This window comes from Mustela putorius, unplaced genomic scaffold (genome assembly GCF_011764305.1).
Source record: "Mustela putorius furo isolate JIRA1106 unplaced genomic scaffold, ASM1176430v1.1 tig00003853_pilon_pilon_pilon, whole genome shotgun sequence".
Lineage (NCBI taxonomy): Eukaryota > Metazoa > Chordata > Mammalia > Carnivora > Mustelidae > Mustela > Mustela putorius.
This window is the reverse complement of record NW_025422005.1, coordinates 766985-792150: the sequence shown is the minus strand read 5'-3', so window position 1 is coordinate 792150 and position 25166 is coordinate 766985. Positions and strand designations below refer to the sequence as shown.

At 62.4% G+C, this 25166-nt stretch overlaps 3 protein-coding genes across 15 annotated transcripts in view; 2 read left to right on the top strand and 1 right to left on the bottom strand.

Annotated features, from left to right (window-relative positions):
• CFAP74 (cilia and flagella associated protein 74) overlaps positions 1–9689 on the top strand; it is a 61603-nt gene extending 51914 nt beyond the window's left edge. For 5 of the 8 annotated variants that reach the window (XM_013064602.2, XM_013064600.2, XM_013064599.2 and 2 more), the window contains 15 exons: positions 168–301; positions 2399–2675; positions 4004–4102; positions 4662–4801; positions 5453–5587; positions 5746–5855; positions 5988–6043; positions 6152–6271; positions 6488–6643; positions 7493–7622; positions 7777–7931; positions 8132–8264; positions 8505–8635; positions 8852–8986; positions 9184–9689. In XM_013064602.2, the coding sequence (XP_012920056.2) occupies positions 168–301; positions 2399–2675; positions 4004–4102; positions 4662–4801; positions 5453–5587; positions 5746–5855; positions 5988–6043; positions 6152–6271; positions 6488–6643; positions 7493–7622; positions 7777–7931; positions 8132–8264; positions 8505–8635; positions 8852–8986; positions 9184–9285 (2013 nt within the window). In that variant the 3' untranslated portion in view covers positions 9286–9689. Of the gene's footprint in view, positions 1–167; positions 302–2398; positions 2676–4003; positions 4103–4661; positions 4802–5452; positions 5588–5745; positions 5856–5987; positions 6044–6151; positions 6272–6487; positions 6644–7227; positions 7409–7492; positions 7623–7776; positions 7932–8131; positions 8265–8504; positions 8636–8851; positions 8987–9183 lie in introns of those variants that run through there. The other 3 variants (XR_006601611.1, XR_006601612.1, XM_045063557.1) reach the window with 3 other exon arrangements.
• Positions 9690–9825: 136 nt separating this feature from the next.
• TMEM52 (transmembrane protein 52) lies at positions 9826–14589 on the top strand. Of its 3 annotated transcripts, XM_045063558.1 has the most exons (5): positions 9826–12808; positions 12894–12937; positions 13051–13092; positions 13715–13893; positions 13995–14589. In XM_045063558.1, exons 1-4 carry the CDS (start codon positions 12078–12080, stop codon positions 13843–13845), a joined length of 948 nt encoding a protein of 315 aa, XP_044919493.1. In that variant the 5' UTR covers positions 9826–12077; the 3' UTR covers positions 13846–13893; positions 13995–14589. The 3 variants fall into 3 exon arrangements, with proteins under 3 accessions (XP_044919493.1, XP_044919494.1, XP_044919495.1); XM_045063559.1 differs by lacking the exon at positions 13051–13092; XM_045063560.1 differs by having other exon boundaries at positions 12262–12808; positions 12894–13092.
• Positions 14590–14871: 282 nt separating this feature from the next.
• Positions 14872–24490, bottom strand: CALML6 (calmodulin like 6). 4 transcript variants are annotated; one of them, XM_004768757.3, is made up of 7 exons: positions 22562–22706; positions 21644–21829; positions 20734–20986; positions 15531–16872; positions 15273–15417; positions 15098–15198; positions 14872–15030 (listed from the first exon to the last, which is right to left on the bottom strand). In XM_004768757.3, the coding sequence occupies exons 4-7, from the start codon at positions 16159–16161 to the stop codon at positions 14984–14986; spliced, it is 924 nt and encodes a 307-aa protein (XP_004768814.1). In that variant the 5' UTR covers positions 16162–16872; positions 20734–20986; positions 21644–21829; positions 22562–22706; the 3' UTR covers positions 14872–14983. The 4 variants fall into 4 exon arrangements, with proteins under 4 accessions (XP_004768814.1, XP_012920065.1, XP_004768811.1 ...); XM_013064611.2 differs by having other exon boundaries at positions 15531–15705; positions 16356–16872; positions 21644–22704; XM_004768754.3 differs by lacking the exons at positions 21644–21829; positions 22562–22706 and adding an exon at positions 23807–24490.
• Positions 24491–25166: the final 676 nt, after the last annotated feature.

Here is a 25166-nt window from a genome sequence, read left to right as displayed (position 1 = left end):
CGCACGTGTGATCACACACACACAGATGTCCTCCCAGAGATGCTGACACACCCGCACACGCGTATACACGCTCACGTGCACACCACACGCATGTCCACGCAGCCCCCACGATACGCCCCAGCAGACCCCAGTTTTCACTCTGGGGTCAGTGGTTTTCCATTTGCCAGTTTGTGGACATCCAGCCCAATGACGGGTTTGGGACAATCCTGCCGCTGGAAATGCTCCAGCTTGACGTCATCTTCCAACCCACCAAGGCCAAGGAGTATGACTTCGAGCTCGTTTGCAAGTCCGAGATCAACCGGTGAGCCTGGCAGGCAAGAGCCCTGGGGAGGGCCGGTGCAGCTGGCGCGGGGTGGGGCGGGGTGGGGGGCAGTCCCGCCCCCAGACTCAAGCAGGGCAGCTGGGTCGACTGCAGGCCTGGGCTGAGGCACGACGGACCGCCAGGACCTCAGACCCAGGTACAGGCTCCTGGGATCCGGGACCTCGCGTGCTAGGCCAGCTCGCCCTGTGTGTCCACGCGCGTGCACATATGTGTACACACATGTGTATGCGAGCACAAGCATGGGAGCAGTAGGAGTGTGTGCATGCGTGTGAGTGTGCACCTGTGTGTGTGCACATGCACGGATGAGCGTGAGGGGGAGTGTGCACTGCGGACGTATGTGTGCGTGCGTGCGCAGAGTGTCCCTCTGCACCGGAGGACCCGGGCAGGAGCCCCACTCACTCTAATGCACCGTGTGATGGGGACACTCCCTGGACCTCCCTGGGCTTCCCATTTCCACCCTGACAAGTGGGATGAAGGAGGCTGGATGGATGGAGGTAGAAAGAGAGAAACCAAACAGGGTGCTGCAGGGGGTTCTGGGTAAGGGCTGTGTTCTTGCTGCTGCCTGAGGTTATCTGTCCCAGTGAGGAATGTTCTAGAGCACCCCGTGCAGGTGTCCGGCTGGGCGCCAAGCCCCACTGCCCGCCCTCCTGTTTCTCTTTGTCTCTTCTCTGTCCCCGCCTACATTCCAGCCTGAGTTGCCATTCGACCCTGTCTGGGGTCAGAGTGCCCGGGGCCCATGGACCAAGCCCTCTTCTGGCCCCGGGAGTGTGGCCATGGGCAGGACCACTGGTCACCTGGGACCTGATAGGCTTGTAGGTGAGCAGAGGTGAGTCCACAGGTTTAAAGAGTGAAGGGCAGAGTTAGAACCCACAAGGAAGGGGCGCCTGGGTGGCTCAGTGGGTTAAAGCCTCTGCCTTCGGCTCAGGTCGTGATCTCAGGGTCCTGGGATCGAGCCCCGCATCGGGCTCTCTGATCATCAGGGAGCCTGCTTGCTCCTCTCTCTCTCTCCCTGCCTCTCTGCCTGCTTGTGATCTCTGTCTGTCAAATAAATAAAAAAATCTTTAAAAAAAAAATTACCGTTCTTCAATTAACTGCATACTAATAATAACCTCAATGATATTCCCACACAGAAGGATTTTTGTTCCACATTTAGAGCCTGTGGTCACAAGACAAAATACATATTTCAGCACTTCAGTGTGTGTGCAACATCGCCGTCACAGCTGCATTATGACAGGGCAGTCAACATCAGAGCCTTAAAATGTATGTAATTAGGATGAAATTCAACACAGAGAGCACAGTAGTAATCTGGATTCGAAGATGTGAACTGGAAATATTCCAGTGGTTAAAATACCAAATATCTGGTGGGTTTTTTGGATACATTATCTTAACTCAAATACCAGGCGGATCACACTCGGTCCAAGAACACTCAAACCGAGGTTAAAGATTAGTCTTCAAACGTCCAGCCCTGGTGCCGGCCACCAGGTCCATGTTCCAGGAGGGAAAGCCCCTCCCACATCCCTTCTTCTTCTTTAAAGGATAATGGTGGAAATTAGCTCCCTGGGGTGCACAGATTCCCGCACTTGTATTCAAAGACTAATCCATCGGTTTTATTTTTAAATGCCAATGAATACTTAACAAAATAAGCCAGAAATTAACTCCTCTGCAATTTGGGATGAAATTTTTAGCTCCCCTCTTTAAATGGGTGCAGGGGTATACAGGATCTAACTCATTGAAGATTTTATTTATTTATTTGAGAGCGTGCGTGCACAAGCAGGGAGTGGCAGGCAGTGGGGAAGCAGGGACCCCGCTGAGCAGGGAGCCCGATGCCTGACGGGATCCCAGGACCCCGGGTCATGACCTGAGCCGAAGGCAGAGGCTTCACCAACTGAGCGACAGTATCTTCGAAAAAGAGTAAAATTCACTAATGAGGTAGCAAAATCTGTGACAACCGCTGTCGTGGTCCCAGGCGCTGCGGTGCCCGTGCAGGCCACCATCTCCCTTGGGGGCCCCCTTCCACAGCGTAGAGGGACCCCGCAAACGGCGGCCCCACTGAGCCACCCCTGCCCGCCCTTCCAGGTGCTTCAAGCTGGCGTGCCGAGCTGTGGGCGTCCACCCGCCCCTGGAGCTGTCCCACTACCAAGTCAAGTTTGCGGCCACCTCCCTGTATGACATGTCCGTGGCCACCCTGTACGTCATCAACTCTCATGTGAGCATGAACTCACTGACCCACTCCGTGCCCCGCATCGGCTCCGAGGACGCCTCTCCCGTGGGGCCCACGTCCTTCGAGTTCCTGCTGCCCCCGGACTCGCCCATCACCATCTCGCCCTCCGTGGGGACCGTGCTGCCAGGAAAGGCAGGTGTGGGCCCCATGGGTAGGCTGGGGGGCAGAGCTCTGTTGGGGTGCTTGGCTCTGCCCACCCTTGGCCACAGCAATGCAGCCTGGACAGCAGAGGTGGGGGTGAGCTTGTCCCTTGTCAGACCCAAGCAGGGCCAAGGAGGTCTCCATGGCCCATGGACATGGGCAGAGCGAGGAGGCCCAGCCAGCCCAAGCCCAAGACAAGGGCACCCAAGGGTGGCTGACCCCACAAGCATCGGCTGGGAGCTCCAGCCGTGTGCACCAGGGGAGGACATGCAGACCCCTGGATCCCAGAGCAGCTGGGCCCAGAGGGCCTGGTCACCGGAAGTGCAGGGTGGGTGTCCCCTCAGCTGGTCAAGGGCTCCACCGCACCGCCCTGCCCGATAGAGTGGACAGAACTGGGACCTGGGGACAGAGCTTCCTCTCAGCCCGCCCCAGGGCCGCCCCGGACTCCTGGAGCTTAGCTCTTTCCCTTCAAGAGCCCGGGCGGCTGCCGCCGGGACGATGTGAGGAGGGGCAGTGACGGTGCTGGGGGCGCCTGGGCCCTGGCGGCGCTTCAGTTACTGTGATCATTTAAGTGCACTTTACGGGGTGCCTGGGATGCTCAGTTGCTTAAGCAACCGCCTTCGGCTCCGGTCATGGTCCCGGAGCGCCAGGATCGAGTCCCGCATCGGGCTCCCGGATCCATGGGGGCGTCTGCTTCTCCCTCTGACCGTCTCCCCTTTCATGCTCTCTCAAATAAATAAATAAATAAAATGCACTTCATTAAATTTAGCAAAAACTACTTAGGTACCAATCCCCAAAGGAGGTACTGTGGTTGGCTTCTGCGTTCGCGCCCGGCTCCCTCCGTCTTCCCTGTATTCCGGCCACGCCATCGGCTCTGCCCCCCAGGGCGTGGGCACCTCTGCTGTCCTCAGCACCAGGGACGCCCGGGAGTGAGCCCTCGGTGGGGCTCAGGACCTCCCTGCAGGCTGCGCCGGTCACAGGGACAAGCTGGGGTGAAGAACTCACCCCAAATCTTGATGGCTGAATGCCAAGTTGCCTTTCTCACACGTGGCCTGCCTAATGTGAGCTGCAGGCGGGGTCCCAGCCCACCAGGACCTCCGTCCCGGGACCCCCGCCCTGGAGGGTAAGAGCAGCCCCGGGGCCAGCAGTCAGGGAACGTCCCCCTGGAAAGAACCTTCACAAAGTGACAGGAGAGTCCTGTCAGGACTGTCAGGGAGCGAGACCCGGGCCATGCAGGGGCGATGGGGGCCGCAGTGGGTGCTGAGGAGGCCGGGGCCCCCGCAGGGTCAGCTCTGCCTGCCACGATCCTGTCCCTGCAGAGACACCTCATCCGGGTGGCGTTCCGGCCCGTGCTGCCCAGCAAGCTGGTCCACCAGGAAGCCTCCCAGGCCCCGAGCAGACCGGCGGAGGCCAAAGTGGTGTGTGCGGGGCTCCAAGAGGAGGGGCGTGGGGGACACGGTGGGGGCTGGGACTTCCTGCGCCCCCCACCCCGTGACTCCAGGGGAGAGGGAGTCCCCAGACCCACACGGAGCCGTGCAGTCAGCCTAGAACGACAGCCGCCCTCTGCTGCCCTGGGGACGCGGAGGGACACAGCACACTTCTCCAGCATCCGGCACACGCAGGGGGAAGCGCTTGCCCTGCTGCAATGAGGCGCCGGGGGACAGGCACAGGAAGGAGGACCCCTGGTCCCAGGAGAATCTTCCCGTCTGTTGCCTGTTTCCCTGCTGGGGAAGGAAACACTGGGGTCGTGACCAGGCCCGGGGGGAGGGGTCTCTGGACACTCAGCTGCCTACTGCACCTGTGGTCAGTCTTCCCCAGGAAGCCACCCGGTGCTTGGGTCTCTGTCCGCTCCAAGCCCCTGCCCCTGTGGCCCCTGCATGGGGCAGTCAGCCCAGGCCTGCGCTGGCAGAGAACAGGCCGTAGGGGACGGCCATGGTGCCCACTAGGCTGAGCAGAGGCGGCCCCTCTGCACCCCAGCTTCGCAAGGACACAACCAGCCAGAAGAAGGACCTCAGGAAACAGTCCTCCTCCATGCTCCGGCCGCAGAGCCAAGACCGACTGCTCAGGAACTCGACCACCCCGACTGCAGAGCTGGACAAGCAGGACCTCAAGTTCAGGTGGGCCCAAGAGAAGTTCGCCCCACCGCCTCCCTCTGCATCCGTGTGACGAGACCCTGTCCTGACCCCCATGGAGACGTCCCCCCATGTGCTGCCTGGAGCAGAGCTGTTTTGAGCCATGTGACTTGACGTCCAGGGCTGGGCTGGCTTCAGGCACAGATGAGTCCAGGCACTGCCTTGAGGCCTCTTAAGCTCTGGCTTCCTGGGCATCTGCCCACCTCATTCCCAAGGGCCCCATGTGCCTACACATAGCCTCACACCATGGGCTGGGGAGACCCTGCTGCCCCTGACTCCCGTGTTCCCAGCTCAGCAACGCCACCCTCCCCAGGTGCAAAATGAGGCCAGGAGAGCTCTGAGGGGCTCAAGTTACTTGCCCACCCTAGATCCTCGCCTGAGACCCCAGGAACACAGTCCACTTGTTAGGTGCCTGACCAGGACCCTGGGGTAGGGGGAGGACCCCACAGAAACCAAGAAAAAGTAGGACAGCCACAGCCTGGGGCCCCTTCTCCCTCTGGCCCAGAGTCCTAGGCAGCAGGTATGGCCTTGTGTACCCCATCCCCTGCCCCAGGAGAGCGTCGCGGGGCCCCCAGCCACTGGGGCGTGTGTGGTGTGGGCACAGGAGTGGGAATGCACGTCACTGCCTCGTTCTAGTTCCAACGAGTACCAGATTGCCCAGGCCACCCTGGCCAGATCTTTCCAGGGGAAGTTCGACAAGTTTGTGGTTCCCTGTGTCGTCGCCAGTGGTGACACCAAAGACAGGAAGGGGACAGAACCCCTGAGTTTCAGGTGCGGTGTTCTGGCAGGGGGTGGGGGGGCATCTTCCAGAAAGTGACCGTCCCAACCCAGATCTGGGGCCCCAGAGGGAAGGGCATAGTGGCCGGAGTGAGCAGGACGAGAGTGGGGAGGCAGGGCACAGTGCCTTCAGCACACCCCCTGCCCCCCAGTCCTCACAACACCCTGTACCTGGAGCTGTGGTGTCCGGCAGTGGCACCGTCTGTCGTGGTGACCTCCAACAAAGGCAAGACCATCTCCGACTTCGGCGACATTGCTGTAGGTGAGCCCTGACCAGGCCCAGCACCCACTGCAACTCCCGCGCCAGAGACCGGCCCACCCCCAGTCCCCGCCTGGGTTCCCACAGCCCGTGCCCCGCCTAGGGCTATACCCCGATCCCACCATCACATTTCAGGACACCACGGGATAAGGAAGGTCTCCATCCAGAACATCTCCCCAGAGGACCTCGCCGTATCCTTGTCCACACCCAGCCCAGGCTGCCCACACAGACGGGGCACGAGCTGGTGTGGGGAGGGCTGCAGGCCTGCCTGGGCACCTGTCCTTGACACTGAGCCTCAGGTGGAATTCTCCGTGCTGAACCCCAACGGCCCCTTCGTCCTGCTGAACCCCATCAGCAAGCTGCTTACTGGCGAGACCTATGTCCTGACGCTGTCCTTCTCTCCCCGTGAGAGCATCCTGGTGAGCCCCAGGCCCACTTCACGCCATGCTGCACCCTGTCTGCTCGGGCCCCGGGGGTGGCCAGACCCCCAGGCCCTCAGCCCTAGCGGGCAAGCAGGGGGCAGCTGGGGCACTCCAAGCGATCTCCTCTCCAGCCTGCCCAGCGGCTCCCAGCAGAGCTCCGCCGCACGCTTCCGACAGAGGTCTGCTCCGTGCTCACGGACGTGATCTCCACAGGCCCAAGAAACACTGGACATCATCACCAAGAGAGGGACACTCTCCCTGACCCTCGTGGGCACCGGCGTGGCATCCGTGATCACATGCTCCATTGACGGGGATGTTCTCGACATGGGTTACGTCATTGCCAGGGAGTCTGTGTCCTCAAGCTTCAAGGTGAAGCACATCACGGGGCCTGGTGCCTGCCTGGTCTCCTGGGAGGGGGCTCCACCCTGGGAGGGACCAGACCCGCCTTGGTATGGGAGCCAGGGTGGGTCCAGCCCCCACCCCCCACGCCCCCTCCAGCCACGCCCCCTCCAGCAGCTGTCCAGCACCCTCCCTCCATCCCTCACCGGCGCTGCCTCAGTGTTCCCTGTCTTCCCGCACGAGGCCTTCGTAGGAGCCGTCCCATCTGGGATGAGGAGCTCGGTTCAGGCACTGCTGTGGGGGTGCGGGCGTGGGTACAGACTTCTGTGGCAAGGTCACATCGCCCTGCGGCCGCCCAGCCCCTGCCGGAGGGCCGGCCCAGCTCCCCATGCTTCCCGAGTGTCTGAGGGACTCACCAGCCCTGGGATCAAGGACCACCACGACACCTGCTTCGTCCACTAGCTTAGGTCGGGACCTGGCACTGAGCCCAGAACAGGGATTCCCTGAAGTGTCTCACTGCAGAGGGGACACCGCCAGGAGAAGCGGGAGAGGGCAGGGCACAGACTGGGCAAGGGTGCCGGTTCGGCTGAGGGCAAGCCTGAGCCTGACCGCAGAGGGAGCTCAGGAGGACAGAGGGCACTGCGGAGCTGTCCCCTCCGGAGGCACAGTGGTCCGGCAGGTAGGCCAGCCTGGACTGGGGGTCACGTGAGGCCGGACGAAGGAGCCAACAGGCAGTGAAGTGCCGTGGGCGCCAGGCAAACCCGATTGGACAGGAGAGCGACCAGACCCCAGCGGGTGTGATCCCCGCGGGGAGGCCCCTTGGCAGCAGCCTGCGTGGGCGGGGCCCGGCCATCGGCTGAGGGTCGCCCCTCCGCACAGCTGCAGAACTGCTCCACGCTGCCCATCAAGTTCTCGATGCAGCTGGACAGCCTCTCCCGCTCCAGGAGCGAAGACCAGCCCCGCCTGCCGCAGTTCCTCACCTCAAGGGCACAGAGGACTGAAGTCGTGGGTGAGCCGGAGGGGTGGGGGGGGCACCACGGGACCACAGCTGGCCGGGGCCGCAGGGCAAGGCCCAGGGAGGCCGGCACGGCGGCGGGCGGTGGGGGTGTGGCCAGGGGCTCCGGCTGAGCAGGGGACCCGCCACACCGCCCGCCGGCCCGCAGGCACCCAGAACTACAGCGGCCAGAGCGTGTTCAGTGTGATCCCGGTCGAGGGCGTCATGGACCCAGGCAAGGCACAGGACTTCACCGTGACCTTCAGCCCGGACCACGAGAGCCTGTACTTCTCTGACAGGCTGCGGGTCCTGCTCCTCGAAAAGGTGCGGCTCTGCCAGCCCGGCCTCGACCCCCTTCCCATGTGTCCAGGGCCCCTCCTGCCTTCCCAGCCTGGCATCCTAGGGGCTCCACGCCAGGGGTGTCATCAGGTGGAGAGGCCAGTGTCCCAGCTCCCACGGGCCCGCGCCCTCCCAGAGCCCCACTCACCGGTCCCAAGACGATGCTGCTGTGCTTCTTGTCCCAGAAACTCTCCCGCCAGATCCTTCTGAAGGGCGCGGCCCGTGAACACATGATGTTTGTGGAGGGCGGCGACCCCCTGGACGTGCCTGTGGAGTCCCTGACCGTGATCCCCACCCACGACCCTGAGCACAGAGAGGGTGAGCCCTGGTGGGGCAGGGAGGGCTGGGCGCAGGAAGAGGACCCCTCCTGAGCCTCACCTGCACCCTTAGCCCTAGGAAGCCCGAAGGGGAGGGCGGTCATTGCTGGCCCGTCCTGCGAAGGCTGGAGTCATGCTAAAGAGAGATTTCCGGAGGACCCCAGGCAGCTCCCTCCCTCTCTGCGTGGCAGCCCCACCCCACCCCATCGCCCCCACCCCCAGCCAGGTCCTCTCTCTTCAGAAGCAGAGGAGCTGAAGCCCATCCTGGTGACCCTTGACTACATTCAGTTAGACACAGACACGCCACCTCCCCCTGCCACCCGGGAGCTGCAGGTGGGCTGCATCCGGACGAGCCAGGTGTCCCCAAAGAAGGTGACCACAGCACCTCCCGGGGCCCAGCCAGCCCCTCCATAGCTCCCCCTGCCTGGGCAGCCTGGACCCCTCCCAGCCTTGGCCCTTGGTAGATGTGGGGTGGGCCGGTCAGGGCTGAGAGGGCAGGTGAGGTCAGCTACCCTCGACCCCAGGCCATTGCTTCCCGGGAGCTGTGCCCAGCCGGCCAGCCCCACCTGCAGCTCTAGTGTCCCACAGACGGTCGAGTTCAGCCTGGAGGGCGGCCCCGCTCTGCAGCACAAGGGCTTTACCATCGAGCCCTCCAGGGGCTCCGTGGAGCGTGGCCAGACCAAGACCATCAGCATCTCCTGGATGCCGCCTGCCGATTTCGACGTAGGTGCCACAGACTCTGGCCAGGAAGGCCTGCAAAGGCCGAAGGCTCGGCGGGATGACGCCCCGGCCCCACCGAGGGAAGGGGCTGCTGGGTGGGCCCCGGGCAGGTGAGGGACACCGCGGGCAGTGAGACAGCACACGTGTCTGGCGGGCCAGCTAACCGAGGGTCTCCTTCCTTCCTCCTCGTCCCGTTCCAGCCGGATCACCCACTCACGGTGTCAGCCCTGCTGCAGCTCAAGGGGGACGTGAAGGAGACTTACAAGGTCCTCTTGGTGGCCCAGGTGGTGACTGGCCCCTGAGGCCACAGGAGTCTCTCCACAGAGCCCCCTCAGGCCCTCCTGCTCACCCTTGAAGCCCTCCCTTGGTCTGTAAACAGGCCAAACCACCCACAGGCCTGGGACCTGCACATCCCTGGCTGGGCAGGTTCAAACGTGCAGCCCTCTGTGTGACCCTATGGCCAGGGCGCCTCACCCCACAGGCAAGGCCACTTCCTGCTGCCCTGGACCCCCTGAGTCCAGAGCACACCCTCCTCTGGCCCCATTCAGAACCAGCAAGATGACCAGTCCTGCCCACAGCCTGCTCTGACTCTGAGCCCTTCAGCACCCCAGCCCCGCCAGTACCCACCTGCCCGGCCTTTAGAAGTGCTGGTGGGGGAAGAGCTGCCCCCACAGGTCTGTCAATAAACCTTCTGGGCTTCTTCTAACAGGCCTGAAGTGTGGGATGCACACCAGATCAGAGATGGGGACAGAGCCCTGGGGAGGCAGCGCCTGCCTCCTAGCCCCCCACACCCACACACACAAATTGGTCCATAAGCGACGAGCCCTGCCCTGGCTCACTGGGGAACCACTGGCAAGGCAGGGTGCTGGGGACAGAGGCTGAAGGTGAGACAGGCCCAGACCCAGGGAGGCCCTGCAAAGATGGGGAAGGGTATAGGAGGCTCCAAAGCCAGGGCACCCTTTAGGATTCTCTGTCCCTCCCAAGTGTCAGGATCCCTGATGACCCTAAGGAGGGAGCAAATGTGCGGCCCTCGTGCTCAGGGCGCCCCTCAGTGTCTCGCTGGAGTCCAGAGTGAGGCCCAGAGCATGAGTTATGTTTTCCATTTTTCTGGACAGAGTCCAGGCTCAGCCTTCTGGGCTCCAACCGGTCCTTCAGGGTAGAGTTCCCCACAGGCCATACGGCACTCCTGGGAGCTCAGAATGTGCTCTTGCCCCAGCCCCTGCCCCAGCCCCTGCCTTCGGGAGAGTGCTGGTTGGACACTGTCTCCACAGAGTCCATCCAGTCTGGCCCCTCCGTACACAGCATGCCCAGCCCACGAACCCCCCGCCCACGCCTGCCAGCAGCAGGAGAGAACATGCAACTTTCCCTAGCAGGAAAGGAGGGTGGGATGCATCTGGGGGCCCTCCTGGGTACAGACTCCAGGACACCAGCCTGGGCGCTCTCCTGGGTACAGACTCCAGGACACCAGCCTGGGGGCTCTCCTGGGTACAGACTCCAGGACACCAGCCTGGGGGCTCTCCTGGGTACAGACTCCAGGACACCAGCCTGGGGGCTCTCCTGGGTACAGACTCCAGGACACCAGCCTGGGGGCTCTCCTGGGTACAGACTCCAGGACACCAGCCTGGGGGCTCTCCTGGGTACAGACTCCAGGACACCAGCCTGGGCGCTCTCCTGGGTACAGACTCCAGGACACCAGCCTGGGCGCTCTCCTGGGTACAGACTCCAGGACACCAGCCTGGGGGCTCTCCTGGGTACAGACTCCAGGACACCAGCCTGGGCGCTCTCCTGGGTACAGACTCCAGGACACCAGCCTGCGGGCTCTCCTGGGTACAGACTCCAGGACACCAGCCTGGGGGCTCTCCTGGGTACAGACTCCAGGACACCAGCCTGGGGGCTCTCCTGGGTACAGACTCCAGGACACCAGCCTGGAGCCACCGTCCTAACCCCAGTTCCTTGGTGCCCTTCATGCCTGGAAGACTGCCATCTCCCTAACCCGAGGCCAGTGACAGTGACCCTATAGTGGAGTTTTGCAGGACTTCTGTCTGTGCCCTCCTGGGGCTGGCCAGCCAAAGCCCAAGCTTTTCTCACCAGATGAGAGGCGAAGACAGGCTCCAGCACCCCAGGCCAAACCCAGGCCCCAGGAGGAGGTGCTCCCTGCAGAGCACGGCCCTGCCTCCTCCTCTGGCTGGTGGGCGAGAGGAGCAGCCCCTCTCCTAAACCCTGGCCTCCCTCTCCTGCTAACAGGCCCTGGTACTCTCTGGCCGAGGCCCTGCCTGAGCTCCTGGGCACGGGCTGGACTTCTGCCCGTCCTCATACCTGCCGCCCACTAAAGGCAAGAGGGAGGAGGGAGGATGACCAGGATCCAAGCTCAGGCAGCCTGGCGGGAGCACAGTGGGCAGAAGGGGCCCTGGGCTGCCGTGGCACCTCCGGGAGGTGCAGCACAGCTTCAGGGCAAAGCCCGGGCAAGGATCAAGCGAGATCAAAGAGCAGGTGCCTGGTAGATCCAGGCGGAAGCCCCGACCTAAGAAAGACAGCTCTGGACGCCTCGGTGGCTCAGATGGATAAGCACCTGCCCTCCGCTGATCCCAGGGTCCTGGGATGGGCCCCACGTCGGACTCCCTGCTCATCGGGGAGTCTGTGTCTCCCTCTCCCTGCGCCCCCCTGCAGTGCTCTCTTGCTCCTGCTCTCTCAAACAAATACAAACTTAGATGAAGGAAGGAAGAGGTCAGGGCGCCTAGGTGGCCGGCTAAGCCACCGACGTCCGCGGCTCTCCGCACCCCCCCCCGCCGCCCCCCCAAGCTCACGGCCAGTCCGCGCCGCTCCCTCTCCCTCTCGCCCCCCCAAGCTCACGCTCAGGAGCGCGCACTCGCTCTCTGAAATAGACGAACGTTTAAAAAAAAGAAGAAAAGACAGGTCAAGGGTAGCGGCTCCTCGCCCTGGCCAGACAAGGCCGGCCACCCTGCCCCTTGCAGTGCTGACCCCTCCCTTAGCCTGACCGCCAGATGGTGGAGTGGAGGCCCGAGGGACAAGCTGCCAGGGCAGCTAGGCTGGTGAGAAGAGCGGGGGGAGGAAGGCCCCAGGCTTTCCTGGCAGAATGGACAGCAGGCATTCTGTGACCCCAGGCCCGGGGACCACAGAGGCCACACGCCCCAGCTTGGGCACGTCTTTGAAGGCCAGCGGATCTGGAAAGGTGGTTAGCGCCGCAGAGGCCCGCCCCCAACTCCGGGGGGCCGGCGCCCGGCCAGCCCCAGGCAGCCCCAGGCAGTCGGCACCCGCGCACGCGAGCCAAGTAAATGCCGCCCAGCACCAGGCTGGGAGCGCCCCGGACCCTCGCCGCCGCACCCTTGACCTTGAGCGCCGCGGGGGCGAGCGCCACCGCACTTCTAGGCCACACCCCGCGCAGCCCGGGCGCACCGAGCCTCTCTGCACCACAGGCCTGGCCCGGCCGGGACCCGGCTCTGCGCCCCGGCCGAGGGCAACACGCCCCTCCCTCCGCCCGGAGAACCCCCCAAGCGCGCCCAAGCGGCGGACCGGGGTGGAGGGCGGGGACGTGGGGCGGGGCTCTCGCTGGGCGTGGCTTCGAGGGACGGTACCCCTGGGGGCGGGGCTTCGGGCCAGGGGATCCGGGGTGTGGCCGCGGGACCGGCCTCCGACGGGCGGGACGCTGGGCGTGGCCACGCGCTCGGGGCGGGGCCTGTGGGGGCGGGGCCTCCATAAAGCGGCGCGGCGGGCGGGTCCCGCTCCGCGTCGGCGCCGAGCATGGTGGTGGGGGCGTCGGCCTCCCGGGCGCTCCTGCTGCTGCCGCCGCTCCTGCCGCTGCCGCAGGTGGGTCGCCGGCGCTCGGCTCGGGCACCGCGGGGCGGGTCTGCGCTCGGCGCGCCCCGGCCCGGGCTCACCCCTGTCCCCACAGGTGGCGCTGGGCTTCTCGGACGGCAGCTGCGACCCCTCGGACCTGTAAGTCGGGGGGGGTGGGAGCCGGGGCCTGGCCCCGCCCTGTGGGGGAGGCTCGGACGGGGCCGTCGGCCCGGCTGGTGCCCCGCCTGCTCCAGGTGTCGCCGTCCCCGCAGGTGCCCGCCCCAGGCCCGCTGGAGCAGCCTGTGGCACGTGGGGTAAGTGGAGGCCGCGGCGCTCGCCCCTGGCCAGGCCCACCAGACCCCCACCCCTCCTAGCTCCACGGACGAGTTGGCGCCGGCACTGGCCCCTTCCTGGCGCTGCTGGGAAGGCGCTGGGGCCCTCAGCAGCCTCCCGGGCTGACCCCTGCCTCCTGCCCCCAGCACCAGGGCGGCCTCTCTTGTGGGCCCTGCCCCAGTCCGGGACTGGTCTGGGCACCGAGGCCCTTGGCGGGACTTCCCTTCATGGCCTGCTTATCCGCCTCCCACCCGCTCCTTGCTCACCCCTGCAGGAGGCCCCTGTGAACATGGCCATTGGTTTGGGCACAGGACTGTGCAGATGGCCTGGGACAGTGTGTCCTGGGAGTGAGCCCAAGGTACTTGTGGCCAGCCCTGGAGAGAGCCAGGGCAGGCCCCGCAGCAGGGTGCCAGGGACTAGCCGGCTCCTCAGGCCCAGCTCTGGCCTGGAAGGAGGTCTCTGGCCTGCAGAGACATTCTTTGGTTTTCTTTTATCCTGCCCGTTGTCCTGTCGTGGGTGGTCAGGCCACGACTGCCCCTGGAGAGCGGGTGCCCAGCGGCCAGGGGTCAGTCCAGTGGCAGGGTCTTGCTCCTCCCTGCACAGGCTTATCTTACTCGCTGTCCTGCTGCTGCTGCTGTGTGGGGTCACAGCCAGCTGTGTCCGATTCTGCTGCCTCCGGAAACGGGTACACAGCCAGCCACACCTGCCACCAACACCTCAGCCTTGTGACCTGACGGTCAGCCCTGTGGACAGTGACAGCCCCGTGCACAGCACTGTGACCTGTGAGTGCCTGCAGACCTGTTGGCTTGCACCCCTGCAGGGGGGAGCGGGGGGGCAGGTAAGAGCAGACTCATCCCCACAAACGCACTCTGGTTCCCTGCAGCTTATAGCTCTGTGCAGTACCCGCTGGGTGTGCGGCTGCCCCTTCCCTTTGGGGACCTGGACTTCGACTCCATGACCCCTCCTGCCTACAGCCTGTATGCCCCTGAGCTGCCACCCTCCTATGAAGAGGCTGTCAAGATGGCCAAACCCAGACAGGAAGAGCCACCGCCCTCTCAGTAACCCCATCTTTCCCCTGGGGCCTGAGGCCTAGAGACATCGGCGGGGCCCCAGGAGCCGGCTCCAATGCCCTAGCGGCCCTGGCTGTCGTCCTGGCACCCCTCAAAAGCAGAGGAAAACTCTCTTGAACCTCTCAGTTGTGCCAGCCACCTTGTGCTCAGAAGGGACCCCCCAGCACACCCCTGCCGGCCTTCCCCAGGGAAGGCCAGCCCATCCAGCACATCGCTGCAGCCTTGGCCTCGTTGCTGTGTAACGCCAGGCCGCCCGGCCAGCTGGCCCTGCGTGGGCCGCACACATGAACCTCACTCGGCACGCACACGGGGGCTGCTGCGTTCAGCCCCGACCCCAGAGGCCCGAGCCTCGGGGCTGGTGGTGACACCCCCAGCTTTTTGGAGAGAATAAAGTTTGTACCGAAGTGATCTCCACCTTTAGGAAAAGGCTCTGGGAGGGGCCCGTGAGCAGCCGCCCCGCCGCTGCCTGGTGCAGGCAGAGGGGCCAGGGGTAGGCTTCGACCTGTACCCAGTCTGGCTTTCAGGTTGGTGTCCAGAGCCCAGAGCCTGGGCAGTGGGTGGTGCCGGATGTCACAGCAGGAGTGACGGGCCCTGTGCCGTGGCTGCCTGAGGAAAACCCTCTCCTTTCTCCAGTCCCCAATCTTTGCCAGCCCCTCCTTTCTGGGCTACGGAGGGACAGTGAAACACGCATTTGTGCGGCTGGAGTGTTTATTGGCCAGAGGTGGGGCGGGGGCGCTGAGCGGCAGTGTGGGCGGCAGCAGGCGCGGCCTTCGGGCAGGCCTCCCAGGGCCACAGCACCTGCTCACTGGACCAGCTTGAAGGACTCTCCGGTCATCATGGCCACAAACTCTGGGAGCAGAAGCACAGGTGAGCCGGCGGCCCGGGCGCCCAGCCCCCAGGCCCGACCCTCACTCACCCTCGTAGTCGATGGTCCCGTCCCCGTCCTTGTCGGCCTCCTTCATCATCTGCTCGGCCTCCGCCTCGTTGAGGGGCTCCCCCGCGTTCATGAGCACGTACCTGCCGGGCCCCCACACTGAGCGGCAGCCCCCGCGGCTCCGGCCCTCACCGCCCCGCCCGGCTCCGGGCCCTACTTGAGCGTGTTCCAGTCGATGTAGCCCTTGCCGTCCTTGTCGAAGACGCGGAACGCGGCCCGCAGCTCGCCCTCCTGGTTCTGGGCCTTCTCCCAGTAGATCCCCATCAGGGCCAGGAAGCTGTCACAGTTGAAGAATCCTTTGTCTGCAGGGAGCAGGCCGCAGGCCGGGCAGCGTGAGGGCGAGCTGGTGCGGCCCTCCCTGCTCGCACTCCCGGGCGCCCCCCCCCCACCCAGGCCTGCCCCTGCCCAGCCTCACTGTCTCTGTCCACGTCCTGGGCCATGGAGGCCAGCTCACTCTTGGTGGGGTTGATGCCCAACAGGCTCATGAGCCGCTCCAGCTCGGCGGTCTTCACCTGCCCGTTGCCCTCCTCGTCAAACATCTCGAAGACGCCCTTGTACTCCTTGATCTGCTCCGCTGTCAGGCGCTCCGTCTGCAAGGACACCTGCACCAGGGCCGCCTCCGCCCCTCGGTCCGAGGGAGGTGGCGGTCCTAGCACGCGTGGCACCCCGCCCTGTCCTTCCACCCGGCAGCCCTGCACGGTTGGGGTTAAAGAAGGAGCCCCCTCCCCCGCAGCCCAGCGCGCTTCCAGACAAGGTGGCACTGGGGAGGCTCGCCAGGGGTGAACGGCACTGTCAGGCGGCTTCAGGGGAAGGACCCGAGAGCCAGAGGCCAGGTGCGAGACACCAAGGCTCAGGCCAGCCATGTGGCGGAGCGTCAGGTGGACCCCGTCTCTGGGGCTGGTGAAGGGTGCCGTGGCGGGGGCATGACCCAGGTCAGGGTGAAGGACCCCGGCCGGTTGTGGTGTTTCTACCCGCTGGCCTCTCCCGCCTCCACTGTCATGGCAGCTTTCAAAAGGGCGCCCCCCGTCCCCGGGCCAGCAGAGCATCAGCAGCCGGCTCCTCCCTCTCCCTCCAGCCTTGCCGAACTGCTCCCTCGATTCCCAGAGAGGCACCCACACCCTCGGGTGCCTGTGCTTGGAAGCCCCGTCCCGTCCTCTCTCCTCCCCGACACGGCTCCCAGCGCCCGCTCCATCCCCGAGCCAGCCCACCAGGGACCCCGCCGGGGCAGGAGCAGCCCTACCATGTCTGCGGCCGGCTGGGAGAACACTGCGGTGGCACCAGAGACGAGGGGCAGAAGTGTCAGCTGCGTTTTAGCTGGGCCCAGCTGCCTGGGGTCCCCAGAGTCCAGATTCCAAGATCCTTGTATGGCCAGGAGGTCCTGCGGCCCTATTTTGGGACAGGCTCGGCCCTTCCCCACCTGGTCCCCTTCTGGCCCTCCTTGGCCGGAACACCCCTTCACCCTGAAGCTCCCTCCCGGACCCTAGGTCCCAGCTAAGGCCCCTGCCCCAGCCTCCGTGTCTGGAGCCAGAGCCCAGACAGACACCATGCGCTGAGGACCAAGGGCAGGAAAGGGGCTGACGGGTGGCCGGGGAGGCCCGGAGTAGACATGCGTTTGCCGGTTGCTGTCCCCTCTTCACCGTGTCAGCCTCCTCGAATCTCTTCCCGCATTGGCTCCCCTTCCAGCGCTCTGCCACGGGACCTCACACGGCCTGTCCTCCGGTGTGAGGGCTCACCCTGGCCCGTGACACCCCCAATTCCTGTGGGCCCAGTGCTTCGTGAGCGGTCTCTAGAAACAGGCCGAGGAACGCGTGCATCGCCTGGCCTGGCCGCCCTGTGCAGAAGGGGCTGCTAGTCTGCACTCGGGGGCTGGCGGGGGGGCAGACAGCTGGACACGGGGAGGCGGTGAGAGGGGGTGAGGCGGGCAGGACCAGGGGGCCAGACCGGCTACCAGGGGCCAGACCAGGTTTCCTCTGAGCAGCCAGGGGCTATTCTGGGGTTTCTCAGAGAAACCTGACCCTCCGTTGCACTCAGAACAGCAGAGCCGGCTCCCGAGGGAGCCTCACGGCCAGGCCGCTCCGTGGCAGGCTGACAGAAGAGCACACACATGGCTCCGCAGGCGCGCTCAGCCCTCAGACGCACACACTGACCCTCACCTCCCCTGAGGGCCTCCTGGCTCCCACCCTGGCATGGAGCGCAAGACCCACCGGCCTGGCCACAGGGCTCGGAGGCTCGCGGGTTGAGGGGACGCCTTCCATCCCTGCCTCCAGCTCCCCCCAGGGACAGTCACAGAGAGGTGCCCCCACCTAACACCCTCACACCTGTGCGCGGCCCCCCAGAGTCACGCAGACACACGCCTGCCCGAGTCCACGACTGCCTGGTGATCTGAGCCAGTGAAGGCAGCCGTGTCCCCACCAGCTCAGCTCTGGGCCTGCCAGTGACTGAACCCTCCCGCTCCCCACGGAGGCCCAGGCCAGCTGCTGAGGCCGCAGGATTTGTGCTGACCAACGGGATGGCTGCGGCAGGCCCAAGGCCGGAGGGCCCAGGGCCCAGGGGAAGCTGGCTCCGGGTCTGCGGGGGGGTCCGCGGCCTTTGCCCTGGCTGCTCTCTGCGCCTGGTTTCAGGTTTTGTGTCCCGCTCCCTTTGCTTGAAAACCTCAAACTGGAACAGGAGTCCGAAACATTTCAATAAACTGGTCCCATCTACAAGCCCAGAGCACCCCATGTAAGGCAGGAAGCCAGCGGACAACGGCGGCGAGGCTGGGCGGGGGCCTGAGGAGAAAGCCGGGCAGGAGAGCTGACCTCATGCGTCCAGCTGGACTGCAGAGCCGGGACCCCGGCGCAGGCACTAGCCTAATGTCCACACGAGGGGTTTGTTCTCATAATTTATTGATTACAGTGGCGAAATCAACATGAAATATTACTCAGGGGGAACGACATTTACTGAACACCTGTTACATACCACAATCTTCTTTTTTAATTTGTGGTTAAAAAAAAAAACACGTGCAAAATTGACAATCCTAACCACTTGTGAGTGCACACTCGGGAGCACGGAGCACAGTCACACTGTTGTACAACCGTCCGTCTCCCAAATTTTCCATCTTCCCAAACCGAAACCCCCCATTAAACACCCACCCCCCAGCCCCTGGTGCCCACCATCGACTCTTCCCCATTCCTGCCTAGAAGGGGACTTATACAGGCTTTGTCCTTGTGGACTGGCTTAGGTCACTGAACATGATGTCCCCAAGGTCCCTCTATGCTCTAACAGGTGTCAGCACTTCCTCCTATTATTTTAAGAGGGGGGAGGGGCAGAGGGAGCGGGAGAGAAAGCATCTTAAGCAGGCTCCCTGCCCAGTGCAGAGCCCTACATAAGGCTCGATCTCACAACCTTGAGATCGTGACCTGAGCTGAAATCAAGAGTCAGATGCCTGACGGAGCCCCCCAGGTGCCCAAGCATTCCTCCTCCTTTTTTTTTTTTTTTTAAAGATGTTATTTATTTATTTGACAGACAGAGATCACAAGCAGGCAGAGAGGCAGGCAGAGAGAGAGGAGGAAGCAGGCTCCCTGATGAGCAGAGAGCCCGATGCAGGGCTCGATCCCAGGACCTGGGGATCATGACCTGAGCCGAAGGCAGAGGCTTAACCCACTGAGCCACCCAGGCGCCCCTGCATTCCTCCTCCTTAAGGTAGAATAAATATGTCCCTGGGTGGGAAAACCACATTTTGTTTATCCGCTTGCGTGTCCATGGAAAGTCAGGTTGCTGTCACTTCTTTGTTACTGTGATTAAGGCCGCAATGAATGTAGTCTGCATGAAGGTTTTTTTTTTTTTTTTTTAAAGATTTTATTTATTTATTTGAGAGAGAGACAGTGACAGAGAGCTTGAGAGGCGAGAAGGTCAGAGGGAGAAGCAGACTCCTCATGAAGCTGGGAGCCTGATGTGGGACTCGATCCCGGGACTCCGGGACCGTGACCTGAGCCAAATGCAGTTGCTTAACCAACTGAGCCACCCAGGTGCCCTGCATGAAGGTTTTAGATGTGATTAACATTTATTTATTCTTTAAAAATATTTTATTATTTATTTGACACAGAGAGAGAGAGCACAAGCAGGAGGAGTAGCAGGCAGGGGAGAGGGAGGAACAGGCTCCCCAAGGAGCAGGGAGCCCAATGCAGGTCTTGATTCCAGGACCCCAGGATCATGACCTGGGCTAAAGGCAGTCACTTAACCGACTGAACCGCCCAAGCGCCCCTGATGTGATTAACATTTAAATCAGTAGACTTTGCATTTAGCAAATGACTCTCACAATGTGGCTGGGCCTCACCCAATCAGTTGAAGACCTCGAGAGAAAAAGAGTAAGCTCCCCAGAGGAGGAGGGAATTCGGCTTCAGAGGGCCACTGGGTTCGAACTGGAACATCAGCTCCTCCCTGGGTCTCAGCCCTCTGAACTCACCAGCCCCACAATCGCCACAAAGGGAGCCAATGCCTTAAAATAAATCAACCTCTTTCCCTCACTCTCTCTCTCCCTCCTACTCCCGCTGGCCTGTTTTCCTGGAGATTCTGACTGACACAGAGGCCACTAAAGGCGGTACGCTCCAAGAACCTGGGCATCCACGTCTGGACCCCCCGGGACCACCCTCCCAACTGCGGGGTACACATGGAACTTCCTGTGGGCAGGTCTGGAAGGAGGCGTGGGCCCCCGCAGAGAGCAGCTGAACTCGCAGAGTGGAAACACAGGCCAGGGTGTAGCGCAAGGCTGCGCGGGCAACAAAGCCATCCCAGGCTCTCCCTCCCGGCAAGGGCCTCCCCAGGGACCTCTCCCTGGAAGAGAGGGGAAACCCATAGACACTGGCACTGGGAGTCCCCAGCGAGACGACAGCACAAGGCCTCCACCCTTCCGGGCAGCCTCAGGTGCAGACCCAACTCACCCGCCGCTGTGGCCCCAGCTAGAACTTCTGAAGGGGTAATTTCACCTGACCTGCCGGCAGGACGCTGCTAGGGGAAGGTGCGACCTTGCCACCAGAGGGGCTGTCCCCCTCAGTTCTAAGACCCAGACCCATCTAAACCTTCTGCGCCCGCAGGGTTTGCTCACCTCTCCCTGGGAAGAGCCGCACCCCCAGCCTCAGCGGAAATAGACCTCTGAGGCCTCCTCACCCAACCCCACCCCCGGACAACATTGTCCCCGTCAGGACCTCTACCTCCCTCCTCGCCACTAGGCCTGACAACCAGGGGTCAGCGGCAGCGTAACCCAGCGGGGTGTGACAGCTCAAGGACAGCAAAGGTTGAAGGGACCGATGGGCGGAGCTGGCAGGAGCTGGGGGAGCACAGGCAGCCCCAGCGGCTCCTTTGAGGGGAGCCGTGGGAGGCGGGAGACTCTACCATACCAGTGGTTCTCATGGCTGCCCCTCTTCCGGCAGCTTCCGCCTGAGACGCCCTAAACCAGCGCGGGGCAGGCCACGGTCTGAGACCCACACTCTACGTGGTGCCCGCAGCGGCGGCCTCGCCCACCAGCAACGGCGCTGTACCCGCGACACGGTCAGGGTCCCAGTGTGCTGAGCCCCGTCCGCTGTCCGCAGTGTCACCCGCTCAGCCCCAGGAATACCCCCTTCCCACCCTCACCATCTTACCTCCTACAACTACAAGAAAAAATCCATGTCCTAGTCGTGAGTCTTTGTTTCAGGGTCTGCTGGAGCCCAGCCTGGACAAGGGGTAAAGCAAACCCCAGTTCTAGACTAGCGACCGTAGCAGATGGGATGGCGCGCGGGCGAGAGGTTCCCGCAGAGCTCAGGGACGGCCAGAGCCGCGGACGGAGATCGAAGTCTGTGCAGGACTCTGAGGCGACCACTAAAGTACCAGAAATGGGTTGTATAACTTCCATATCTGTGGAGGAAAGAAAGAATAAAGAAAATGTAACGAACCCAGCAGAACACCGGGAAGAAGACAGAAGCCTAAGAAAAGCAGCAAGTAATGTCATCAAAGTAAACCCAGCCGCCTGACAGAGCTCCCAGGGGCCAACCCTGGCACGACGGGAGCCAGAGGAGGATCAGATTACGACCCGAGTGTAAACTAAATGTCCACAGTGCATCGAAGCACCGCATCAGCAGAGTGAGAAGGCACCCCACAGACGGGAAGGAAATATTCACAAATCACATCTCTGATAAGGGATTATTTATGTATTTATTAGAGAGAGAGAGCACGAGCAGAAGAAGAGGTTGAGGGAGAAACAGGCTCCCCGCTGAGCAGAGAGCCCGATGCGGGGCTCAATCCCAGGACCCTGAGACATGACCTGAGCTGAAGGCAGAGGCTTCACTCACTGAGCCCCCCAGGCGCCCGATAATCAATTCATATCCAGAATATGTAAAGAATTCCTACAGCTCAACAACAAAAATAAACAACCCAATTCAGAAGTGAGTGAAGGACTTGAATATTTTACCAAAAAAGATACACACGTGGCAAAGAAACACATGAAAAGACGCTCAGCATCACAGATCATTGGGAAAATGCAAGTCAAAACCACAATCATCTATCATTTCATACCCGTTATGGCCACAATCAAATAAACAGAAAGCAAGTGTCAGGGAAGATGTGGAGAAATCGGGCCCCTGCGCACAGCTGGTGGGAGTGTGGACACTACGCCTGCCGTGACAAACAGCCGGGGAAATCCTCTAGAAAGTAGGCACGGAACGGCCGCATGTCCCAGCAGTTGCAAATCCAAGTCTGTACCTGAAAGAACCGAAGAGCAGAGTCCCTAACAGACACCGTGCGGCCGCGCTCGTGCGGCATCACCAGAACATGTAAAAGGTAGAAACAACACAAAGGCACAGCAGCGGGCAGATGCGGAGACAAAACGTTGTGTACGAGTATGCCGTGCATATGACAGGCGCCAGCCTGGCCGGGCCGAGGCACCCAAAACATTACTTCTGCACGTGTCTGTGAGAGTGTCCCTGCAAGAGATGAGCCTCTGATTCCAGAAACTGTGTAAGGAAGATCGTCCTCGCTGAGGCAGGTGGGTATTGTCTCATCTGTTGCCGGCCCAGGTAAAACCAAAAAGGGCAGAGGAAGAATGAGTTTATGAGTTTACTCTCCGCCTGAGTGGCATGTCTATCTTCTCCTGCCACCAGAAATCTGTGCTCCTGCCCCTCTGGGCTTCAGACTCCGACTGAACCACCCCACCAGTCGTGCGGGTCTCCAGCCTGCGCAGGGCAGCCTGTGGGACGTCCTGGCGTCCGCAGCTCCATGGGTCAATTCCTATCGTCCCTACGCACTTCACGCATGTGTATGTACCTATGTTCCGTTTCCCTGGAGAGCCCTGATACAACATACAAGGGAACTGTTACTAGTCAGCCTCAGAAAGGAGGAAATCCTGACACCTGCTACTTAAGGAGGCCCCTGGAGGGCAGCAGTGACGTAAGCCAGCCTCGCAAGCCCAAATACGAAGAACACGCACGGGCGCACCTGCGAGCACAGTCGGCCAAGTGTCTGCCTCCAGTTTCCGGCGGGGTCAGGATCTCAGGGGGGTGGGACAGAGCCCCGAGTGGGGCTCCGTGCTGAGCAGGGAGTCTGCTTGGGATTCCCTCTTCCTCTCCCCTGCTCCTCTCCCCTGCCCCAAATAAACAAATAAATCTTAAAGAAAGAAAAGAGAGAGAGAGAAAACATACAAATGGTCAACAGATACGTGAAAAAATGCTCAGTATCATAAATCATCAGGAAAATGCAGATCAAAACCACGATGAGATTAGTACCTCACCTGTCAGAATGGCTGGAATCAAAAACACTAGAAATAACAAGTGTTGGCGAGGTCGTGGGAAAAGGGGAACCCGGCTCTGCACTGTTGGTGGGAATGCAAACTCGTGCAGCCACTGTGGAAAACGTTGTGGAGGCTGCTCAAGAGAGTAAAAATAGAAGGACCCAGAGGCGCCTGGGTGGCTCAGTGGGTTAAAGCCTCTGCCTTCGGCTCAGGTCATGATCCCAGGGTCCTGGGATCGAGCCCCGCATCAGGGTCTCTGCTCAGCAGGGAGCCTGCTTCCTGCTCTCTCTCTGTCTGCCTCTCTGCCTGCTTGTGATCTCTGTCTGTCAAATATATAAATAAAATCTTTAAAAAATAAAAAAAATAAAAATAAATAAATTGAATTTAAATAAAAAGTTATTCGTTTTTAATTTTTAGTTAAAAAAAATTTTTTTAAGATTGTGTTTATATTTGAGAGAGAGAGACATCTCAAAGAGGAGAGAAGCAGAGAGAGGGATAAGCTGACTCTGTGCTGAAGCGGGAGCCCCATGTGGGCCTGATCCCAAGACCCCGAGATCAAGACCTCAGCCGAAATCAAGAATGGGACACTTAGGGACGCCTGGGTGGCTCAGATGGTTAAGTGTCTGCCTTCCGCTCCTGTCATGATCCCAGGGTCCTGGGATTGAGCCCCACATCGGGCTCCCCACTCTGCGTAGAGCCTGCTTCACCCTCTCCCTCCGCTGCTCCCCCTGCTTGGGCTCTGTCTGTGAAATAAATAAATAAAATCTTTCAAAAAAAAAAAAGGAATGGGACACTTAATCGACTGAGCCACCCAGGCGCCCCCTTTTTAAAAAAGTTAAGTTTATTTTTAGAAAGAAACCCAAATACATCAATAACCAAAACAATGCATTGAATACAATCACCACATCAAGTAGCAGACTGTCCAACTGAGAAAAAAAAGTAACAGATCCCACCTGCTCTTTGTTAACAGGACCCAACCTTCAAGGCAGGGCTGCAGGAAGGCGGGCTGCAGGGGTGCAGCCGTGCAGGCGTACAGGGGTGCAGCCGTGCAGGGGTGCAGCCGTGCAGGCGTGCAGGGGTGCACGCCTGGAGGGCGCCGCTCCGCTGCGGGGGGCGTGGCCCGGGCTGCGAGCCCCTCCTCACCCGCGCTCGGCTCCCGCGCTGGACTAGCGCGCGGGAACGTGGTTCTCTCCCAGCACGCCCGGCCTCGATATCGATCCCTTATCGACGCACACAGAAGAGCAACACCAATCTGACAATCTGCCTTCGCCGACCACCGAGATTCCGATTAATTTCGAAATCCAGACGCGAGGACACAGCGGCCGTCGTTCCAGGGGCTCGTTTCTCCTGGGGAGGGGGCGAGGGAGGGGCTGCGGGGAACCCGCCCCGAACCCGCCCCGGGGCGCCTCGAGCGGAGCACAGGCTGTCTCGGAACAAGCCGCGGCCCCCGGGCTCTTCCTGGGGAGTGCCAGACCCCCGGCGAACGGCGCGGGCGGTGTCAGGGAGGGGCTGCTCCCGCCCCGGCCCCCGCCAAGCTCGAGGCCCAGCGCCGCACTGCCCTGGGCACGGGGACCCGCCCGTGGGCCTCGGCCCCGCCCCCGGTCCCGTCACTCAACAAGGCCCGGTCCCGTCACTCAGCACGGGCCCCGCCCCCGGTCCCGTCACTCAACAAGGCCCGGCCCCGCCCCCGGTCCCGTCACTCAGCACGAGCCCCGCCCCCGATCCCGTCACTCAACAAGGCCCGGTCCCGTCACTCAGCACGAGCCCTGCCCCTGGTCCCGTCACTCAACAAGGCCCGGCCCCGCCCCGCCCCCGTCACTCAGCACGGGCCCCGCCCCCGGTCCCGTCACTCAGCACGGGGCCCGCCCCCGCCCCGCGGCAGAGGCCCCGCCCCCGCGCCGGCCGGCCCTCCGCTCCCGCCCGGAAGCGGCGCGGCCGGCGGCCTCTCCGCACGCCGGCACTAGGCGGCGCTGGTGAGCCGCGTGGAGCCGGCCGGGCCCCCGGCGTCCGCCAGCCGCGTTTGGGGTCTGGGGTCGGAGGTCCAGGGCTTGGGACTAGGCAGGGGTCGCCGCCTGGGCCGCCGGCCCGCGCGCCCTCCGATTCTCGTCTCGTAACCGTGCCCTGGAAACCTCCTTTTCGGTCCCACTTTTGTCAGAGAAGCAGAGACCCGCATCTCCCTTTCGTTCCGGCGGCGGCGGAGAGTGGGGCAGGGCGCCGACTGCGCAAGAGTGGAGCCCCGGCGGGCCTTGGGTTGGCCTCCGACCTGAAGGTCGAGGCCCGCAGAGAAGGCCCCCGGCCCCCGGATGGCCCTGG